This window comes from Callorhinus ursinus, unplaced genomic scaffold (assembly GCF_003265705.2).
Source record: "Callorhinus ursinus isolate GAN/ISIS: 27379988/994484 unplaced genomic scaffold, GSC_fseal_2.0 scaffold12, whole genome shotgun sequence".
Taxonomy (NCBI): Eukaryota; Metazoa; Chordata; class Mammalia; order Carnivora; family Otariidae; genus Callorhinus; species Callorhinus ursinus.
The window spans coordinates 77,438,805-77,461,421 of NW_027397074.1; the positions used below are offsets into that span (position 1 = coordinate 77,438,805).

The 22,617-nt window shown below is 38.4% G+C and overlaps 1 protein-coding gene across 2 annotated transcripts in view; it reads right to left on the reverse strand.

Moving 5' to 3' along the window:
* Nucleotides 1-22,617, reverse strand: part of KDM7A (lysine demethylase 7A) — a 110,157-nt gene that overhangs the window by 20,509 nt on the left and 67,031 nt on the right. Inside the window, exons 4-12 of one of the 2 annotated variants that reach the window (XM_073899273.1) lie at nt 19,886-20,003; nt 16,660-16,820; nt 14,689-14,830; nt 14,193-14,379; nt 12,835-12,997; nt 9,265-9,352; nt 7,972-8,078; nt 4,883-4,974; nt 2,547-2,636 (exon numbers count right to left, since the gene is read on the reverse strand). In XM_073899273.1, the coding sequence (XP_073755374.1) occupies nt 2,547-2,636; nt 4,883-4,974; nt 7,972-8,078; nt 9,265-9,352; nt 12,835-12,997; nt 14,193-14,379; nt 14,689-14,830; nt 16,660-16,820; nt 19,886-20,003 (1,148 nt within the window). Of the gene's footprint in view, nt 1-2,546; nt 2,637-4,882; nt 4,975-7,971; nt 8,079-9,264; nt 9,353-12,834; nt 12,998-14,192; nt 14,380-14,688; nt 14,831-16,659; nt 16,821-19,885; nt 20,004-22,617 lie in introns of those variants that run through there. The other variant, XM_073899274.1, reaches the window with a different exon arrangement.

A 22,617-nucleotide genomic window follows, 5' to 3' on the forward strand; every position in this document is an offset into this window, starting at 1 on the left:
AGCCAGACACAAAAATAAGATATACTGTATGACTGCCTTTATTTGAAATTAAAAAACAGGCAAACTAATCTGCGATGAGAGCCACACAGGTTTGAATGATGGTAGCTTATGGTAGTCAGACTGACTAGAAGAGGGAGAAAAGACTTTCTGGGGTGACAAAAATGATTTATAGGTCTCAATGGCACTTTTCATTACACAAGTGTCTACTGAGTTTTCATCAAAACTCAAACTGTACTTTTATGATCTGTGCATTTCACTGCATGCAAAAAGAAAAAAGCTAACTGGGAGCCCTGTGTGAGTAGGGCTTTGTCAACTGGTGGGTTTCATTGTAGGAAGCTGCCTGGGTTGTTCCATCAGAAGGTTTCAAATCACTATCAGTGGATCTTCTTGGTCTGGGAGGTATAGGCCAGGGTGCTAGTGTTTGGAGAGTCAAGTGGAAAAAGAACCATTCACTATGTAGACTGTCACTTAATCCTCTTGTTTTCAGTATGGTACCCATGTCCCTCAGCTGGGTTCAGTGTCCCAAAGTCCAGTCTCAAGTTCAATCTCTCAAACAATTAAACCTCTAGAGTTTTCAGCATGTGTTAAGATAGGGATTTGAAGATCAATTCATTTCTTAAACGGACCTATAATCAATCCCGTTCTCAATCCCACCTCCACTCATATTCAGAGAGTCCTAGTATCCCTAATTCCTGGCTTTTTGTAGGTTCTCCTGTACAAGTAAGACTTGCCTCTGGGCTTTTCCCTCTGCCCACACAATTTTGGCTCTCTCTAGCCAGCTAAACCAGTGATCACTTGTATATTTGCTTTCCAGCTTCCAAATCTGTGCTGGAGTTCATCTCTATTATTCTGTCTTCAGGAATATCTTTTTTTTTTAAGATTTTATTTATTTATTTGATACAGAGGGAGTGAGCAAGCACAAGCAGGGGGGTGGCCGCAGAGGGAGAGAGGGAAGCAGACACCCCACTGAGCAGGGAGCCTGATGTGGGGCTCGATCCCAGGACCCTGGGACCATGACCTGAGCCGAAGGCAGACACTTAACAACTGAGCCACCCAGGTGCCCCAAGGAATATCTTTTTCATTCTTTTACTATCATTTTAGTTCAGGTATGGTTAATCTACCAAGTTTAATTAGAATCCTCTTATTTTATTAAAGGGAAAAGGCTCAATTAAGGGATATGCCATTTAGAAAGCACAAACTAATTTATACTTCCAACCAGCAGGACAAGAATATAGAATTTTATCTCTGCCCATTAGACCAATGATCATACGAAATCACAAAGTATTTGGCATAATGTGGCTGAATGCTTTTTCACATACTGAGAACATTTTTCATATTTTTATTGGATTGGCATTTCTATTTCTTCTTTAGTGAAATACCTGTTTATTTTCTTTGCACATTTTTCTACAGCCATTTTGTTGCCTTCTGTACTCTCAACCCTCCAATTTTTAAGAAAAAGAAACACGTTGTTGGCTACTTTTGCCCAATTATTCTTGCAGGCATAACTCAGTATTTTAAATTTGTAATGTTAACTTAGTACTGATGTATTTTAGAAAGGACATTTATTCAACTATCATTTCACTTCTCTTAGTAAAGATTTGTAGTTTTTTTCATATAGACCCACACCTTTCTTACTGAGTTTATCCTTAGTGTTGGTTATCATATATGAGATTTATATATTTATACATCTACATGTATATATTTAAGATTATATATGTGACTTTTGATTAAAAAATCTATTTATATGCAATTACTACCACTCTTTAAAAATAGAAAATATTTTTCTGCCATATCTGAACACCCTGAGAATTATATGAAATATTCTATCCAAGGATATTAAATGCAGCACTTCATTATTTCTTAGATGTATACCTCTTCCATTCCCCAAACACAGCCCTAATCTAAGCTGTTAAATTACCAGGTAGCCTGCATTCCTCCACTTAATTTCCTTTCAGTTCAAGCTAGACACTAACAGAACCAGCTTCCTGAAGAGTTACTTTAATGAAAATCTCCTTTAATATCCAGAATAGTTCTTAATTAATAAGTTAAAACATGTAATCTCAGATTTTATGGACTTTTATCAAGAGGCATTTACACAACCAAGTTGTTCTAATGCTTCAGTCAGGGGGTCTCCCTGCCTCACACCACCAATAGCATCCCAGTTCCCAAACCAGCTTCACTTGGCTCTACTCACCCCACCTTACATTTTCTCTCTTCCTCTAATTACTTACCACGTATTCATCTCTGTAGAGCAGAAATGAATGGGATCTGAAATTTTGTGTATGCTGTATTTCTTATTCTTGGAGCATGCTGAAGAAACTAAAGTAACTGGTAACTGCTTCCTTCTTATCTCATTAGGATACAATACTCTAAATTTCTCTGTAGGACTTTGGAAGCCTGAAAACCTGAGAGTCCTTCCAAGATGCAGCTCATTCTATTTCATCTAAGAGTATAAGGGCTTTTGAAGTTTGTAATGTGATGGCAGATCCATTTGCTTCTCAAAGCAGACAGTAACCAAGCATTTAGATGACAGTTTCTACTCTTACCTCTATTGCTCGAATTACTTTTGAAAGTTCTTTAATAAGATGTCCAGGTCTGACATTGTCTGGGATCTCAAAGGCATGTTCAGATACAAGCTGTATTTGGATTAACAAAGATAAGACAACAAAAATTATTTACACTATAATAGACAAAAACTATTTACTAAACAAATTTTGGATTCTCTAGATTTTATAGACATAGCAAAATACTAGTAAGCCAGGTCTCAGAGTTCGTGTAGTTGGTACAATAGTCTTTAAGGAGATCCTTATTAACTTACAAAATCCTCTTCGCTTGAGTTAAAGATGGACTGTCTCACAGTGAATTTTGCTTTATACTGAGAAGTAACCCTGTACTCTATCCCTCAAAGCCGACTGTGATTCTAACTACTACTATAATTAGTAAAGTAACTAATTAAGTCCAGCATTTAATTCATAATACATTATGAATTAATGTATTGGGAATACAGGCGTGAAAAAAAAGATCCTATTTCCTATGGGAGGTCTGATTTTGAATAAATTTTTGTAAACGTTTTTTCTTTTACTAGGAAAACGATCCCATCAATAGGACAGACGTATCGCTGAGTTACCATATCTATCCAAATGCAAACTACTGTCGTTACTTCTTATGTCTATTTCTAAATATTAACCTTTGTATCTAAGAACATTTTAATTTTTTAGACGCATTCAATATGCTAGTCTTTACTTTTGCTTTACATCTTCTCCTTGGTTTTAGCATAATTTGTTAAAACAGACTAGTAATAACAGTAACAATAAGTGCTAACTATGTGCCAGTCAAGATTCTATACTGTTAAGCACTTTACGAGCATTAACTCATTAATCCTTTCAACAACACTATGACAGAGATACTACTATTATTCTCATTTTACAATTGAGGGAACAAAAGCACAGAGGTTTGCTAGTTTATTAGCAGCACAGCTGAGATATGAATCCAAACATCTGACTCCAGAGTCCATGCTCTCGAGCACTATGCTGAGCTGCCCTCTCCTGGTGGCATAAGGTGAACAGAGAGTTAAATGCAAACATCATGCTTTTAAAAGAGCACTTCAAATGTCATGAATTAACAGTATTTATTACTGATGTATTTTACCACGCATAAAAATTTCCTACAAAGTTTGTTAAAAAACAGAGGTTCGGATCCTACCACCAATCTACTAAATCAGTATCTCTCAGGGAGGATCCAGGGAGTTTATTTTTTAAAAGATTCTGACAAACACACAAGTTTGAGAACAACTTATCTAAAGCCTTCGGCAGGTAACAAATTATACAGTTTTTGCAACATATACTTTATTTTGTTATTACCTTGTTATATAGTTCTGTAATCTACATGATGACCCCTCTGACACTCAAAAGACCTGATTTACTTTCCGGGTTGCTTCCACAGTGCCTTGCTCTAGTGGGTACACAGTAGCAGTGATAATAAAGTGAAAGGAGTAGAAAGTTATTGGGAGAGTAACCTAGTAATAACTGTCTCCCGTATCTCCTAAGAGTAGGATTTTTATTTAAAATGGACATTCAAAAAATTAGTATGGAAATATATTTTCATCAGCTCACGTATCTATCACTCGTTAAAGAGTGGCATGTAAAGTTCCAGGAGGGAAATAAAGAGGAGCAAGTCCCTGGTTTTCAAGAGCTCATAAACCTAGTGTTAGGGGACAGGAATATATTACTTTACAGACATTACTTTTAAGTCCACTGGCACAAGAAATGTGCTACATAAGCAGAAGGGAAGGACACGGACATGCTGATTCCAAATGGGGACCTGGGATGACCTCTTGAAGGCAGAAGGATTCAAATGCAAACATCACATTTTAGTGAAAAATGAAAGCTCCTGCTTGAACCTTGACCTCCCTTTTCCTTCATTCTTATGAAAGTCTAGCAGATGGAAAGGAATATTGGCTTTGCCGTCACAGAGACCGAGCTTTAGTCCAAGGTCCACCCACAAAATCTTGGGCAAGTTACATAAAATTCTTTGAACCTCAGCTTCTCCATATGTAAAATGGGGATAACGACAGCAGATGCGAGCTCAGTTATTTATTATTATCCTGTAACTACATGTTCATTTCTTAGTCAATATCCTAAGCACATTTGAATTACTTTCTTTTCCAGATTAAAGAAATACTTAGGTACTTTATTCTCATAAATATAAACATAAACCAACACATTTGTATACACGATACAATAAAATGGAGGTTGTACCAAAAGTGTGATTTCCATTCCCTCGACTGCCACCACTCACGTGGTGCCAAAGCAGCGTAAGGACTCTTGTTTTCGATCTTGCCATAGAAACAATAACAATTATGTCTCCAAAGAAAACGACTTACTTCTTTCTTCATCCATAACTTTAAAGCAGCATGCAGTGCTTTCACTCCCTGCACTAGGTAAGTCTGAGGCTGGAAGCCATCTTCTCTCAGTTCTGTGGGGATGGAAGTGAGGTGGGGAAAGGAGTTAGAGTGCTCCAAAGGTAACAGGGTCAGCTTCAGATGCTGAACCACCACCAACTATCAAACTGTGTAACTTCTGAATTCCCAGAGAGGGAAAAAGGCGAAATAAAAAGCAAGAAAGAAAAAGAAACGGAATGACATTAAATGTGGTCGTACCGAATGCTCCAAGTAAAAGGAAGCTCACAAACGGTGCTGAGTAAGAGACAAGTCACAGAACAATGTCGGCATGGATCTACTCACACGAACTCTAAAAATGGAAGCCATTAAACTACTGTATCATTTGTGACACAGGGGATAAAACTGAAGAAAAGGATTACCACCAAAGATAGGGGGCTCTCTTTAGAAGGCAGGGAGGAGGGTGCAATGGGAAAAAAATGACTGGATGTTTCAAAGGTACCGGCAAAGCTGAGCCAGTGGTACAGGCGACCCAGGTGAGCCTTATAATTAATATTTAAACTCTTAGAACTGTGTGTATGTATGTATGCAGTGTGCGGTCTATACAGTCAGCTACGGGCATGACATAGTTCACGAATGCGAAGGTAAACACACACACACACACACACACACACACACACACACACACCTTTTCTAGGTCTTTAAAATTATCTGAAACCCACAAAAAATATATTAGATATGGTCTAAAATTCAGGTAAGTTGAAGCAAAAGCAAAAGGTTTCACTTCTGTCCAACGGCTAATTTACTTACACAAGTCCAAAATTAGTTCACTGTTTTATTATTACTGACACTAAACACAGTTAAGTTTCATACAATCTCTCCTCATTTAACCCACCATATAAGCCTTGTAACAGTTTGACAGCTGGTAAATAACAGGCCACAGTGGTAAGTTAAAAGATCAGGGATGAAAGAACATAATGTGGCATAACAAGACCACCATCCCTGCTTCCAGGATGATTGCCTAGGATGATGGCAATTGGTACAATGGCCATTTTGCCCCAGCCTTAGTGGGACTGGATTGACTCACTAGTACTGCCAGGTATCCTATCCTGTACTGATCCAGTTGATGAAATAAAAATATGCTAAAACCTGATCTACCAATATCCTTTTACAGTAATCTCTTTTAAGTCGTTAATGTATAGGGTCATCTATTCGATCAGACCTCAACATTTCTGAACTCTCAATGGCCTAAAACAAAGGCTAAATCATTATTCTAAGACTAAGCAATTTGCCGTTTGTGGCTGCAAGAGGAACAGCAAGATTTTACCTTTCAGATAAATTCTTAATTTTGTTCTAAAAAGTTGACTGATGAACCCCCGCTTGAACATTAGGAGAAAGCATCACTTGAGGGGTGGGTGTATGTTAGTGAGGACAGAAAAGATGGAAAAAGACTCTGAACTTTCTGCGTACTGAAATGCCAATCTCTTATCTGGAGGGTTCAGTAACTGGGTTTTATTTCCAAAACACAAGGACATTTACAAATTATTTGTAAGTATTTGTAAGTGTTCCTATTTTTCTAGGCTCCTACTTGGATAGGAGACTGAAAACTTTACTGCCGGCACAGCAGTACTCTACTGGAAACTACATACGGCAACTCTACGTGTGGTCGCCTGTGAGATTCCTGCAGCCAAGACACCAGGACACACTGAAGATGAGCTGCCTCAGCCTCACCAATACCTGAAAACACTGATTAAGTCAGAGACTCAGGATACGGATGCATTTCTGGAGAGAGACTGGTCTTGTGGAGAAAGCAGCCAACCCTCTTCATCTCCTCCTTCCATCATACATATATACCCGCAGCACGTCAGGACACTGATCTCTATACTGCTGCAAGGTGTGGGATGGGGCCCTGCTGTTCCTTCCAAAGAGAGTGAGGTGGTTTTTGGTTCTGTTTGCGGAGAAAATCTTAAGTGATTTTATCATTTAATTCTGTGCGTGCTACCCTGGGAAGTAAGTTATTGTTTCTTTTCATTTTACCTTTTCTTCTTGTGCAACTTTTAAATGGGAAAAAAAAAAAACCCGTATGTTTAGAAGAGACTTTACTGTTTAATCTGTTTCTGTCTGTTCTTCTGAGAGTTCATTATAATAGTAGCACTATGTGCAAACTGATTAGAAAAGTCAGACAACACAAAAACCAGACAAACTGTATTCTCATGGGCAAAAGCGAAAGAAGAGATAGAAGAAGACGTGACAATCAGTCTCCAACTTGACTGCTCAAAGATTATTAAACCAAAGTTAAAACACCAAAATCTGAAATTCTACATAAAAAAAGGTAGCTAAGTATAAATAAATGTCCCCTCCCAAAACCATTTTCTTCAACAGACTCGTAGCCTGACCTTCAGCTGGTTTGTGCTAAAAGGTGCCTTGGACCAGCCAGCATCATAGTCATAATGGTAATGGCACAGGCACTCCCTGGTTCTCTCAGGACATGAAAAATTCCCTCGATTTTTTTTTTTAAAGATTTTATTTATTTATTTGACAGACAGAGACACAGCGAGAGAGGGAACACAAGCAGGGGGAGTGGGAGAGGGAGAAGCAGGCTTCCTGCTGAGCAGGGAGCCCGACGCAGGGCTCGATCCCAGGACCCTGGGACCATGACCTGAGCCAAAGGCAGATGCTTAATGACTGAGCCACCCAGGTGCCCCTTCCCTCGATTTTTTAAAGCAAATGTGTGGGAACACACATGACAGTACCAGTCCTGTAGCTTGAACTGCACTTTTGCGAGGGCGGCACATGTGCACGTGTGACAGTGTGTGCGGCTGCTGGAGTCCAGGGTGAGGTGAACGTTTTTCAGTTTTACCTGTGCTGTTCTGATGCAGCTCTTCGCAGATCTGATTTTTAAGGGTACGGACTAGAGACTCTGACGTGCTAAAAAGGCTCCTGACGGGAAATCATGCATGTTTTAAAAAACAAAACAGGAGCAATAGCTACACCATAATAAGGGGCCCCTCTTTCTACCAGTGGCTTTTCACGAATTTACAAACATCGTGCATCATAATGTACAGATTAATTACCTTTCAAGGTTTCCAGCAAATTTTTGGCTACAAACCAACATATGGCTTCAAAGAAAGGGAATTTGAAAAGATCTGGTGTTTTTAGCCTTTTTTCCATCTCATAACACCTAGAGAAAATTTGAAGAAATTTAGTATTAATATTAGCATTTCCAAGTTAAATGGAGGCAACCAACTTAAGGAAAATAAAACGAGCACACGTTTGAATAAGAATGAACTGTGATCTTATCCAGGTCTGACCTTAACAAATCCGACAGCATACTGAAGATTTACACTGGTCTTCCCCAAAGATCAGAACCTTGGGATATGCATCGTAGTCTTAGCAGAAGGAATTTTATAAGGGTTCCACCATAACAAATAAAACAGTATGTGTAGCAAACAGCGCCCTGCGTTAGCACCACAACACCCACTCTGGGAGTTTTCTTTAGGCTCTACTAGGCATTCAAGCTCAAGGACGCACTTGGCGCTGGTCGAGGTGAGAAGACAGGATCCACAGCTTGCCACAGTGTTATTCTTCTGTGGGAGTCCTGGCGGCAGTCCCTGCAACCAGTAGTCCTCTTTCCCCCAGGGACACTCCAGGTAAAGAAACAAGATTCACATTTGGCGGTGTGGGAGGCGCCCTGGCTTCGAGCTTCCTGCCACTATTTCTCGAAATACCTCTACAGACACATAGCTTCCAGGGTTCCCCTTGGGCATGCCAAGTTACAAGAGTCACCACATTCAGGAAAGCCCAAAGATACGGATTCTGACTAGGTATCTCTAGTTCTCTCAGTCCTGATGCGGTTAATCAGTCAGAAGTCATTTTACCTTAAACAGTGGAGCCTGGTAACATTCTACTCTCTTTAGGCTACCAGGGAACAGAGTTACCCAGAGGTCAATCTCAGACATAAGGGAAAACAGCCGTTAATCCTTTACCCGCAGCAAAACTAAAGCAGCAATCCTGACTTCGGATTACTTTCCGCCAGCACCATGCCTCACTGGATTTGGTTCATTTCCCTAACTGTAAAAACAGCCAAAGGACAGAGCCCACACATTTTTATAAAATTTTGAAATTCAGGGATATATTTAGTGTCAAACTGAATAAATGCCTCTTCTTGTTTTCCGGCTTGAAATGCACCAGGGAGCCTTCCTAACAAAATCTTATGAGAATCCGTTGGGTTTAAAGGTCTGATTCCTAGCGATTCCTCAGGTCCCACCTCCAGGAGAGCGCAACTAAAATATACTGCTGAATTTATTCATTTGAAACTTTAAAAATAACAGAAAAAACAGAAGATCCTTTAGACACTGATGACCAACCTGAGCTGCATGCCAATGTTAAGGTTATGCAGAAAGTTCCCCCCGAAAGCCATACAGTCCTGAGACGTGAGCACAGCATGAATCCACCCTGAACGGTTGAAACATACGTCAGTGAGTTTCCAATAGTTAAACCCAACAAATGTGATACCTACCTGCGAAATGAGAAACTCAAAATACCGACATCAGTTCACTTCATACTCCACCAGAGCTGGAGAAGTTAATGCCTATTATAATCTGGAGACACATTCGTTCAAGTATTTATTAAATGCCGATTATATGCCAGACTCTGTGCTGAGTTTCAGAACAAATGTATTGATCCAATCAGACAAAATCATGGTACAAGATAGGTGATGGTTTTTGTGGTTGCTGCTGTTTTAGTTTTTTAGTTTAAAAACACTATCCACGTTTTCTAAAATAAATTCATTGCTATGCAATAAAAACACAATCCAATTTCACATTGAAAATGTTACTCTAAGAGGAGTCAAATGCAGTAAGAATGAAGTGAGCACATTTCCATTAAATGAACATGGGACTGGCTGCACACTTCACTTCTTTAGTGTCATCCTGAAATGAGCAGTGCTCTGAGGGACCAAGCAAGGAGCAGAAGTGGAACTCAACTGGAGACCTGGCGCTAAGAAGAAAAAGGGAGATCACCCACATTTCGCTGTGGAGGGTTATGGGTCCTAAGATACAAATGTTGGCAATTAAGATGATGTCCTATTTTCTCATAAATATGTTTTCAAAGTAAGAATCATTTCTAAGAATCATTTCTATGATGCCTAACTTTTGAAAACAAAATCCATAGACTGAACATAAAGCCTTCGTATAAAAATAAATATGTACAAATATGTTTGTGAGTAAAAATTAGCTATTAAAATAAATCCCATTTTCTTTATATTTTTCATTTGTTGATCCCTCATTATGCTGTGACATGGAAAAAATTCCATTAAAGACTGACTTTCAAGTGGTGCCAATTGCATGCTCAAAGGCACAAAGCCCAGAGCTTCACCCTGAAATCACAAATGAAAAATTTTTGTCAGCTACAAATCCTACCGATCAGTGGTTCTCAAAAGAGGCAGCACTGCCTGTAGAGAATGTTTTGGAATGTTTGGAGGACTTTTTTTGATTGTCTCAATGATCAAGAGGCATTAGCGACATTACATGAGCGAGAGCCAGGGATGCAACAAGCAGGCCACTCCAGATAGTAAGAAACAGTCATGCATTACTCAGGACTCTTTGCTGGGCATTCACATAGGTACAAAATCTGTCATTAATGGTCTAAGTCTAGAAACTGTAAGTCCATTATATAAGTAAGCAAAGTATTTTTTGCATAGTTTTGGCACAATTTTCCAGGAATACAACTGCTCTGTAAATTGAAGGAAACTATAGTTTGTCTGGAAATTTATCAGTTGCCAGCTACCCTGGGAAAAAGCAACAGTCCCTAGGGCAGTGGTTGTCTAAGTGTGGTCCCCAGACCGGCAGCAACAGCCAGCAATTGGGAGCCTTTAGAAATGCAATTCTCAAACTCCCCCCACCCCCCAGAGCTACTGAATCAGAACTGCTGGGGATGAGGCCCAGCAATCCATGTTTTAATAAGCCCTCCAGGTGATTCTAATGCTCAGTGACATTTGAGAACCATTAATCTACACCAATGCTATGGAATTCGAGTTGCCAGTCATACACCTGTATGAGCAGGCACATTCTGAAATAGTATTTTATTATAAATTGCTTTTTAGTTTCTTCTTTCTATTCTAGTTATATCATTACATCAATTTGGGGGCAAATAATTGGTATAGGACGTTATAGCATGAATGAATTTGAATTCAGGATTTTGAAGAGAGCACAGCGAAATATTTTTTGCAAAAGGGAGCCCTGGGAAGAGGAATTAAGGGAGGAGCTGAGCCCACACACAATAAAAATATTGATACTTATCTAGATTTTATAAATTCTGGCATGTATTCATTCATTTATTCAATACATATTTATTATTACATACACCAGAGGCAAGGCAAGAAAGCAAGGCCCGTGGCAACAGATCCCTGTGAACTCTGCAGTCATTAAGGTCACCCAAATCAGAAAAACGTACTTCTCAAAACCAGTGGCTGGGAGAGTCCACACCCCACATTCAGTCACATCTCAAAGTGACACTCCTAATACCTATACTTGAGGCTATAGCTAAGGCTGGTATTCAGTCCCTTCCCAGGGTCCCTCAAAATATACCCGCTGCCTCCAGTGTCCCAGGACAGCAGCCCAGATTCTTAGAGCAGGCTTGGCCTTAGATAGCAATGTAGAGCTGACCCGTTAAAATTGAAAGCATGTCATCAAAATTATAAAATTTTGTGCAAAGGACATTACAAAGAACATATAAAGAAAGTGAAATGATAAGCCCCAGAACAGGAGAGTTACTTGCAAATCATGTATCTGGACATATCTAGATCATATATCTAGTATGCAGAATATGTCAAGAACACTTACAACTCAACAATAAAAAGACAATCCAACTTAAAAATGGGCAAAGAATTTGAATAGACATTTCTCCAAAGATAGATATACAAACAGCCAATAAGTACAAGAAAAAAGTTCAGCATCATTACTCATTAAGGAAATGCAAATCAAAACCACAATAAGACACCATTACTTCACATCTACTGGAATGGTCAAAATAAAAAAGATAATTACAGTGTTGGTAAAGACGTGGAGAAATTGGAACATGTGTACAGTGCTGGTGGGAATGTAAAGTGGTGCAACCACATGGAAAAGAGTTTAGCAGTTCCTCAAAAAGTTAAACATCATAAACTCTATGGCCCCACAGTTTCATTACTAGGTAAATATATATAACCAAGAGAAATGAAAACCATACCTCCACACAAAAACTCCTACACAAATGTTCAAAGCATCACTATTCATAACAGCCAAAAAATGGAAACAACCCAATGTTCATCAACTGATGAATGGATAAACAAAATGTGGTTTATCCATATAGTGGAATATCATTTGGCCATAAAAAGTAAGGAACCGCTGACATGTGATACCACATGGATGAGCCTAGTAAACATTAAGCTAACGCAAAGAAGCTAGATACAAAAGACCACGTATTCCACATATTAAACATGAAATATCCAGAGTAGGCAAATCCACAGAGATAGAAAAGTACAATAAGTGGTTGCCAGGGGCACAGGGGAGGGGGAATGGGGAACACCTGCTAACTGGTAGGGTTTTCTTTCTGAGGTGATGAAACGTTCTGGAAGTGGTATGGGTGCACAACTTTGTTAATCCACCAAAAAACACTAACTTGTACACTTTGAAAGGATAAATATTATGGCATATGAATTTTATCTGAATAAAAATTAAAATGAAGGCAAATGACATAAAACACAATTCCAAAACAGATCCTAACTACAAGAGAAGCCCTCTAAGGGTCAAAGCAATGAAAAGTTCAAGATCAGAATTCTTTCTCAGGCTATGCAAAGCTCTTTCTCAACCATGTTAAAGCCAGAGGTTCTAATAAAAAGCCGACTCCATGTGACTGAGCATCAACTATGGGGAGAGGGGATGGGAGGAAAGCCTTACCTGTAGGAACAAATAAAGTATGTCCCTGCTTTACCACACATTTGTAGCATTTATCCACCTTATCTCCAAAGAACACCTCACTCTGGGTCACAGATGAACTCCAAGACTCATAAAGTGCCAAGTTTTCATCTGTTGGCTTTATCAAATAGAAAATCTTCTCACCCTAGAAGGAAGTAATCACACTATTTTTGAAAAAAAAAAAATGCCAATCTTAGGATGGCCTACACGGATCAATATTCCAATATAATGATCTAAATTAGATAATTATCAGATTTTTTAGGCTCAAGAGGACATCTTTCACAAACTGATCAATAACTATTGCCCTTATTAAGCATCTTCACAAAAGCTAAAGCTCCCCCTCCAAAATATGACCAGGAGTCAATAAAGTAGCATTGGAGAAACAGTTACAAGAGAGGGTAAACATCACAAACATCTTACTGATCTCATTTTCAAGGTAGGGAAATAAATACATGTTAATAGGCCCAGGTCACAGAGTCATCTCTGCAAACTTTGCCCTTGCCCCTAAGATCTATAATTATTTTTTAAAGACCTGTAAATAAACTTCCTTTAATCAACTAACCCTTTGCCTTCTCATAGAGAAGAAGAACAGGAGCTCAAGGACACAGCATCGAATACAGTCCAGAGCCCTGCTGAAGCACAGGCATTGTATACAGATGAAGATCTGGTTCTAGACCAGCACTGTCCGATAGAACTGTGTGTGATGATGGCAGTGTTTTGTATCTGTGCTATACAATACACTAGTCATAAGCCACATGTGGCTACTGAGCACTTGAAATGTGACTAGTGCAAATAAGGAACTCAATTTTAAATTATATTTAATTATAATTATTTAAATTTAGCCACATGTGGCCAGTGGCTACTGTACTGAATAGTGCAGTTCTAGATAAAGCAAGGTCAATATAAGCTGCCGAGAAGAATTAGTATTTTCATGGGCATTTCTGACTTATTCAACTAGCTGTCCTGGCCTACCTTTAAAATCAGAAGCAAATATTACTGTAATTTTGCTGTAATCTGGTATTTGATTCAGGGATTATCAGTTGATAATTGACTAGGGCGAAGAGGAAACAAAGAGACAAAAGGCTACAAGAGACCAATTTATAAGATGGGGACAAAAAAAGGAAACTAAATATAAATTAAAAACTCATGGTGGCCCCTCCATTACTTGAGATTTAAAAAAACAAAAACATAATGCTTAAAGGTAAAATGCTGGATCCTACTTAAAAAGTACAAAAACTTCCCTCTTTATAAATGTCATTTACAGCAAATGAATGCATTCCTGGAAAAATAGGACTAAATGTTTCTGTCAATGAGAGAACAAAGAAATACCCCAATCTTACCCAGAGGACATGGTACCAAACTGAAGTTCCACCAAAGTCAATGTGGAAATCTGTGTAGCTGTCTTGAACTCCCATTAAGCAGTATTTCTGAACAAATGGCTTGGGAAAAACTGAATCATCTGGCCAATAATTTTCCACCCAGGAAAGTTTTCTGGCTATATCAGGGACCTCCACCAATTCAGACATCCTTTAAAAAAACAAACACACATATACACACATACCCACATCATGCAAATTAAAAGTTCTTAAAGTTTCATCTCCTATCTCAACCCAAACCAGGAAATTAAATAGAACTCTAGGTTAACAACAATACTTAAAAGTTTAAAATTCATCATATTTCTAAATATTCTCTGCGTGCCAAAGCAAAATGTACAACAGTGCTATTACTGGACCACTTTAGAAGTCATAATTAGGTTTCTTACTAAAATAAATTTATCATTTAACTACATTTAACTAACACTGAGAAGACTAAACCAAAATGTCCAGAACTACTCACTTTGTATCTGAAAATTCAAGGCTGATCACATTTAACACTTTTGGTCTGTTAGGATTCGTGAAGTATTTAACATAATTGTGAAGGGTCATTTTGCTGTCTGCCTGCCTTGCCACATCAATGACATCTATCACTTTGTCACCACCTGCAGAGAAAAATTATAGTCTTAGTATTGGGCTTAAGAGTTACATCAATAGATGCCTTAAACAAAAATATTTTAAAAACTGTATTTACTTAAAGCCAACCATAAAACTACGTAGCCTAGACAAAGATTCTGCCTGTATCCTTACTTTTTGAGTCCAACTGGAACTTTTGGAAAAGGGGGATGCTTTTGAGGGAAAGAATGAAGCAATTAAGACAGTTACTAATTAACACAAGTGAGAAAACTTAAATGTTTACGAAGTTTTCTACACACTAATGACTTCTTGTGTGCAGCTCACACTGACAAAAATGCATTATATTGGTATGTGGGAACTGTGCTACATGCTCTGAGTTTCCACATCCTCATGCATAAAATGAGGAGACTGACTTCGTCCTTTCGCTTCTGTAACACCTAAGATTCTATCATTTAGAAAAACCAGTCAGTCACTGTGGAATTAGTGTACAATGTAACCATGACAATTTCTGCTTGCCAGGTAGTGTCTTCTCTTCTAACACTCTGTTTCAAGAAAAAAAAATCAGTGGTTAGGAAGCAAAAATCAGTTCATATTAATGCATGTGAAATGAGTTCTCAATTGGGATTTAGAATTTTCCTAGAAAACCATGAGGCATCTCTCGCACATCACTGTATTGTCACCCTAGAAAACATACCCAGTTTTGCAATGTCCTACAGAACAGACAAATGGAATTCAAAATATGGCAATACTTAATCAATCTGAAAGAGAAATCAAATAAATGCCATTTTCTTAACTTTAGTGTAATGTTGTATTAATGCACTGCCTAGTAGACTTTATTTTATACTTAAGAGGCAAACAGTTCAGTTAACTGAAGCATTTTGCAGTACTAAAAAGTAAACTATCTAGGCGTTGGACTATTTTTTCCTATACTTATATTACACTAGCCACTTATTTTACAGTGCTACTTATGCAAACAGGCTCGGGTTAAACCTCAGCCTCATCCCCTAGTTTATCAAATAATTCAGAAGTAGCTGAATGTGAATTCATGACATTAAGCTGGGTTTCCTCAGCGAAGCAGTTATCAATGAAAACTGTCACCCAATGGCTCAATAAAGGGTCAAGTTCTCAGACATTTTATACTCAGGAGATAATGCACTGCAGTAAATGTACAGTTCAGAGTCAAGTTCGATTTGAGATCTAATCCTCAAAAAAAAAAACTACCTACAGCTGACATGGAATGGGATCTACATATAGTCAATTTTACCTACAGATACCAGGATTAGAATGAACAAAATGACTAAGAATGTCAGGAAGACTGCAACAGAGAAATGGTTTTCCCCCTTGTTTCTTATACCTTTCTGGGCCTCAAAATCGCACACTGAGTCCAGACACCATGAAGTGGCAATATCATCCAGTCATGAATATAGAAACGGCTTGAACATGGTCTCCTCTTTTTTCCAGCCTTTCTCTAGGTACCAGAGGTCAATGATCCCGCTCCTGAATGCTACAGAGTCCTAGAACCAGTCCAATTTCCCAGTGTCTTCCTCCTGGTACCTGTAGTTACGCCTCAGCAACTATTTCTCCTAAGCAAGTACCAGAAAATTTGATGATAACAAAAAAAAAGTGGCAGGATGAGGTTGAATAAATAAAACAGATCAGGTGTTTCATTCTCTTTTTCTGACAATTGTAGGTTTGCTCAGAAGAAACAGTTTTCAACTTAGGTGATCCTGAACTTCACTTTTCCTGACCCAGAAAACTAAACTAACATCTCCTCACTCAACTTCTAATGTAATTAGAACACTACTACTACTACTTTTACCACCATTTTCCCAAGTACTTAAAGGAATCAAGTGCGTACCTACATAGCGTTCCACATCCATGACAGAAAAAGCAGGTGGAGGGAGCCTGAGTCCTAGATCATCTAATTTGGGGACCATAATAGGAACTTCAAATCCATGTTTCTCCAGGTATCTTTGTGTCAGCTGGCTGCCATGCATCTTTACAATGATTTCATCGGCACTAAGGAAAACATAAGAGTAACATGTCATCTTTGTTGGAAAGTTCACTTTAAAAGAAAAATAGTCTGGTAACGGGTTAACTCATATACTATATTACTCTGTATCAGCAGTTCTCAACCTATCATACCTGATTCTCCTTTCTAGAACAAATGTTTTATTAAGTCCCTTTTACTATCCTAAAGTAAAAGTCATAGATAATTACTTCAATATATACAACTGGAAAAATATATATTATATTAAATGCCTTCACCAAAACGAGAAAATTAGTTTATAGCAAAATATATATTTCAATATGTAAATGTTTAGATAACTACACTAGAAGAGATAACATAATAATAGAATGATTACAACTTGTTGTAACGAGTGACTGAATTTAAGAGAACTAGATCAGAAGCCACTAACCACGAGCTGTGCAGGCAATCAGAAGAGCAAAAGGTAAGGGGGCACATTAGAATAAAAATTGGTGTCAGTATAAGTAAAACAGTTAAGATTCTATCTGGCTATAAAATTCTACACAAATATTTGTTAGACATTTCAAAGTCTCACGGACACAGAACAATCCACTGTTGTCCTGCACAACAGAGGACGACTAGCTTCCATGGTCCCCGTCCACTGAGACAAATGTGGAAAATGAACTCCCAATTTATCCGTTACAACCAGTATTTTGTAAGTTACAGCAAGTGGTCACCTTAAGCCAATAAAAAGGGATTCTCAACGCCAGCTGCCCACTCTCATGAGTAACACGTCATAAGCATCACACTTAAGTGTGGTTTGTCTCTTTCCACTGTCCTCTAACCATAAGTCAAAGATCTCTTTAAATGGGGATGTTCTAGATTTTATCTCCCAATTGCTCCCAGAATGCAGCTGTTATACATTCAAAAAAGAACAACACTTGCTTTACAGTTTAAAACACAACAGTTGCCATTTACACAATCAGACCTTAACTGTCTTGATGTCACCTGCAGCCTTGGCATCAAGAAGACAAGAGATACTGGTTCTCTGAATTATTGGGTTCTGATCTGTCCACCCTCTCCATAAGAAAAGGTCAGTCTGAAGCTCCCCAAAATGAGACAGACTTTTTCTGGATAGTCTTATATTTGAAGGGTTTAGATCTCCTTCATCTGACTCACTGAGTTCTGTACTGCCTTTTAGTTTCCCCACAATCATCTACCAGTTGTCCTCTTTCCCCAAACTCTGAGAATAAAACAATTCCCTCAACTCCAATCTGAGGGAGAATTTCGAATCACTTGTACTTCCTGATCTTTAATATTTGTGGTGTTTTACTTACCCTGTCGATCAAAAATATATAAATACAAGTGCTTAAAAATATAGGTACATTATTATTTGCAAGAGAAAAAAATTGGAGACAAACTAAACATACACCATCGAGGGATGGTTAAGTAAATTATGGTGAATATACACAACTGCATACTACACAGCAGTTGAGGGAGGTAAATTTTTGTATACACAGGGAAAGATACCGATGAAATAGAATAAAGCAAGCAAGCTGCACATCATATGCATAACACAACCCCATTTTATTTTTTAAAAATTAGATGCACATATACACACACACACATCCACACATATACATAAAAAATATTTTTAATGTAATCATTTGTGTAGAAAAATGTCTCAAAAGGCTTACCCTAAGTTTTAAAATGAGGGGGAGGAGGTGAGATAACCTGTTCCCTTTATTTTATACACTTCTGTGTTAATCACATCAAGTATGTGTAATTTAATTAATTACTGTCACTCTATATGTGGTTTTAAATGATGGGAAGGTTTATGGAGTTAAACAAAATAAAACCAAAAACCTTTGATTAATGGTAATTAGAGTTTAGACATTTGTGACCATCCCTATAACCTGCTCTCCTCGGTTATTACTCTGGTACAGAGGCCACAGGCAGCACCAGGCCAGGGTTTTTAACACTGTTCTTTCAGGTCACAAGCCTATTTGAAAAAAATAAAAGCCACGGCTCCTCTTCCTGAAAAACGCACATTCACATGTTGACACTAAACACTTTATACAGGCTTAAGAAACTCACAAGCCTCTCTGAAGCCAGTTCATAGACCCAGGCTGAAAACTCTGGCCCTAGGCTCCAAACCAATCCAGGAAAACAAACATTCCTCCAACCACTTTGAAACTGATAAAAGAGAATATTTGAGACAAAGGCCTTTAATATCACAGAAGTCATGTGGAAACCACTGTGGAAAGCTCAGCAGACCTGAGAGAGCCAACATTATGTGCAGATCAATTATATGTTTCTGTTTAAGGATTAAGGGGGAGAGGGATAGACCGGAATGTTAAAGACTGTGAAGAAATAGCAAAGGTTTTATAGTTACAGGATCTGAAATAATTCTGTAATAGGCTGCATGTGATGTTGAGATTTAAATTTAAATTATGCTTCCCTTAACAAGCCTGGATATGATCTTGTGTAAAAGGCTATTAAGCATTATCACTTTAAATAGATGTCAGGCAGCGAGCAGGAAATGATCTAAATTAGCATGATTAAATGCTGTGTAATACTTTTGACTCTCTCTGAGCCACAGAGAAGTCAAACACTTCCCATTATCTTTTAAAAATCAAAAAGCCCAGTCTTGCTGCCACCAGAGAGACTGAGCAATGGGTATGGGTACCTCTGACAGACCCAGGGTAGAGAGAGAGATATGAAAACAACCCAAGAAAAAAACGGAGTTTGAAAATCCGAACAGGTGAGGTGACAGGGGAAGACAAGCAGCTGTTGCACATCACGGGGAGCCCAGTCCTGGGGATGACTACCTTACGTGAGTGTATCTCAAATTTTCTGGACGGAGATCCACAGTTAGTGTATTTTTACAAGGTGCGCGGGTACACATACGTATGACACGGCAGGTCCACGAGCCTGCGCCTATCCACTCCTGTTACTTACGACGCGCCACTAGTTTGTTTCTATTTCATGAAAAAAACAAGAGTAAAAAGCTGAGAACGGGTGGCAACCTGAAGTCTGAAAACATTGCTTTAGATGACGCCACTTTACTAGGTGACATTCTCAGGTTTTCTTCGGCAGGAACAAGCGTCCGTACCTCGGGAAGACTCGAGAGCGCAAGCCCCTGACGAAAGCCCTCGTCCCGGCCTGCACCGGCCTGCAGCCGTCATCAGCTTCCGTGTAGTCGTGCCGGTGCCAGTTCCTCCGCTTCTTCACTGCGTTTTTAGGAGATTAAAAAAGAAAACAGTTGTGATAACTGGTGATACCATGTACTTCCTAAAAAGTGTATTCTATATGATCAGAAAGAATAACAACTATAAGCGCAAAAAACCACTCCCTTTTTAATTCATTTCCAGGCTGAAGCGGTAAATTTTACTTTGTGTAAGGCCACAATTATAGGCGATTAACTGTGGATTTTTAAAAATCTACTCTTGTATGTTAACTAAGTAGAATTTAAATAAAGTTTTGAAAAGAAGAGAGCATTAAAAAATGTTTTTAAATCTCTTTTTATTTCAAAAAAATTTTAAATCAGCAAATTCAAATTAGCAGATGGAGCTCATTACAATATCCACACTTACACTATTATAAAATATCACGATTATTTTAAATCATGATTTTCACTAGACCATGAAGTCATAATATGATTTTGAGGAATCATCCAAGTCACTGATCCCACATGAGAAATCTATTTTAACAGCACAGTTCCCTTCTCTTATGTCAAGATCTATCCCCAAAATAAGCAGGCTTACACTGCCACAAAAGAAGAGCAGGTGGCTTCCTCATAATTAAAGGAAGGAGGAATGACAGAACAAATAACTTTATGATTAGTTCTAATGCTCAGATCCTGTGACTCTACAGCTCTGGGCAGCTACAACCTTCAAGAGCCATGGCAATCAACATCAGGAGACACTTGGATTGGACTCCTAGTTCAGCCGTAACTCACTCTGCAACCTTGGGCAAGTCATGCGACACGTCTGGGTCCAGTTTCCTCAAATGGAAATGAAGGGAGGAGTGCTGTCTCCTTCCTTCCTTCCTTCCTTCCCCCCTCCCTCCCTCCTCCCTTTTTTTTTTTTTTTTAAGGAGTGCTGTATTTCCAACCATGCTGAGGAACCCTTAATAAAGGGGAAGATGGGGAAGAGGCCACGAAAGGAACTCTGGATCTCATTCTGCTTTCCACCAGGGCAGCACCACCTACAGCCCTTTCGTGTGTTAGCAATGTAAGATGTCAGTTTTATATCTTTTCTTAAGTTTGAAAATCACTCTTAAGGGACTCCTGGGTGGCTCAGATGGTTAAGCATCTGCCTTCGGCTCAGGTCATGATCCCGGGATCCTGGGACTGAGTTCCACATCAGGTTCCTTGCTCAGTGGGGAGCCTGCTTCTCCCTCTCCCTCTGCCCCTCCACCTGTTTGTGCTCTCTCTACTCTCTCTCTAACAAATAAATAAAATCTTAAAAAAAAAAAATCACCCTTAAGCCTAAAACCTTCATGATTCTGGGAAATGTACTAAAGTCTACAACTAGCTTAGAATGCATGAAAAAATAAGATGGATACATAAATAGACAGTGAGATAGTTACACAGACTGTGTGGTAAAGCAAATAATGTAAAATATTAAGAGTAGGGTCTACATGGTGAGTTTGGAGGTACTCCCTACAGAAGTCTTTCAACTTTTCCCATATGTTTGAACATTTTCTAGTAAAACATGGGGCAGGGGCAACTCTATGAGTCTAAGTTATTCCAAACCTTCACCCTAAAAGATCATAATAATAAAATTACACTGGATCCTCACATGGATAAGGAGAAGTCACACTAAATAACCAATAAGGGAGGAAATTGGGCTTAGTCATATCAGGGTTTAAAACAAGATTCTCAAAGTAATTCATGGCAGTCAAACCCTCAATATGGAAAAGAGTAAACCCCATTTTTTAGAAGTCTCATGAGAAAAACTGAGAATCATAAAGCAACCTTCCTAGAAAATGCCATTAAGGCATCCTTCATGTGTTATTTTTTCTCATTTAAAATCACTTGTAAAATTCAAGGGTGTTTCATTCCAGGCTTCTGTTCTACATATATATAGATACATAATCCCATTTTATTTTCAACTGGGATCACGATGTTCATCCTGCTTACCTTTCTTATTCTATCATGAGCATTTTTCTCCTTATTAAATATTCAAAAGCAATTTAAAAGCAGCCTAGAATTTTAAGACATAGATATAAATGCATCACTTTATAATCCCTTTTTTGAGTCTTAAGCACTTAGCTCATTCTGAATCTTTCTTCAAAGTAGAGATTAATATTCATATACATAAATCTGTTTCCTTCATTAATTCCTCAGGATAAATTCCTAAAAATGCTAGAAGACTCAATATTTTTAAGATACTTGCTACATATTGCAAAACTGCCTCCAAAAAAGTGGTAGGTAACTCACATTCTTACCAGTATATATAAGCAATCTATTTCGTAGCCCTGAGTCAACAGTGAGCATCATCATTAAAAAAAAAAAAAAAAAAAAGAGGGGCACCTGGGTGGCTTAGTCGGTTGAGCATCTGACTCGATTTCAGCTCAGGTAATGATCTGGGGGTCTCAGGATCGAGCCCCGCATCAGGCTCCCTGCTCAGCAGGGAGGTCTGCTTGTCTCCCTCTCCCTTAGCCCCTCCCCCTGCTTGCACATGTTCTCTCTCAAATAAATTCATAAATCTTTAAAAAATTAAGTTTAAATTAAAAAGAGAAAAAGAAAAGTTACCCATTTGATAAGTAAACTACGATATTACATTGTCTGAATTTTCATTTTGGCAGAATACATTAGAATTAGAACAGATTTGGGATTGG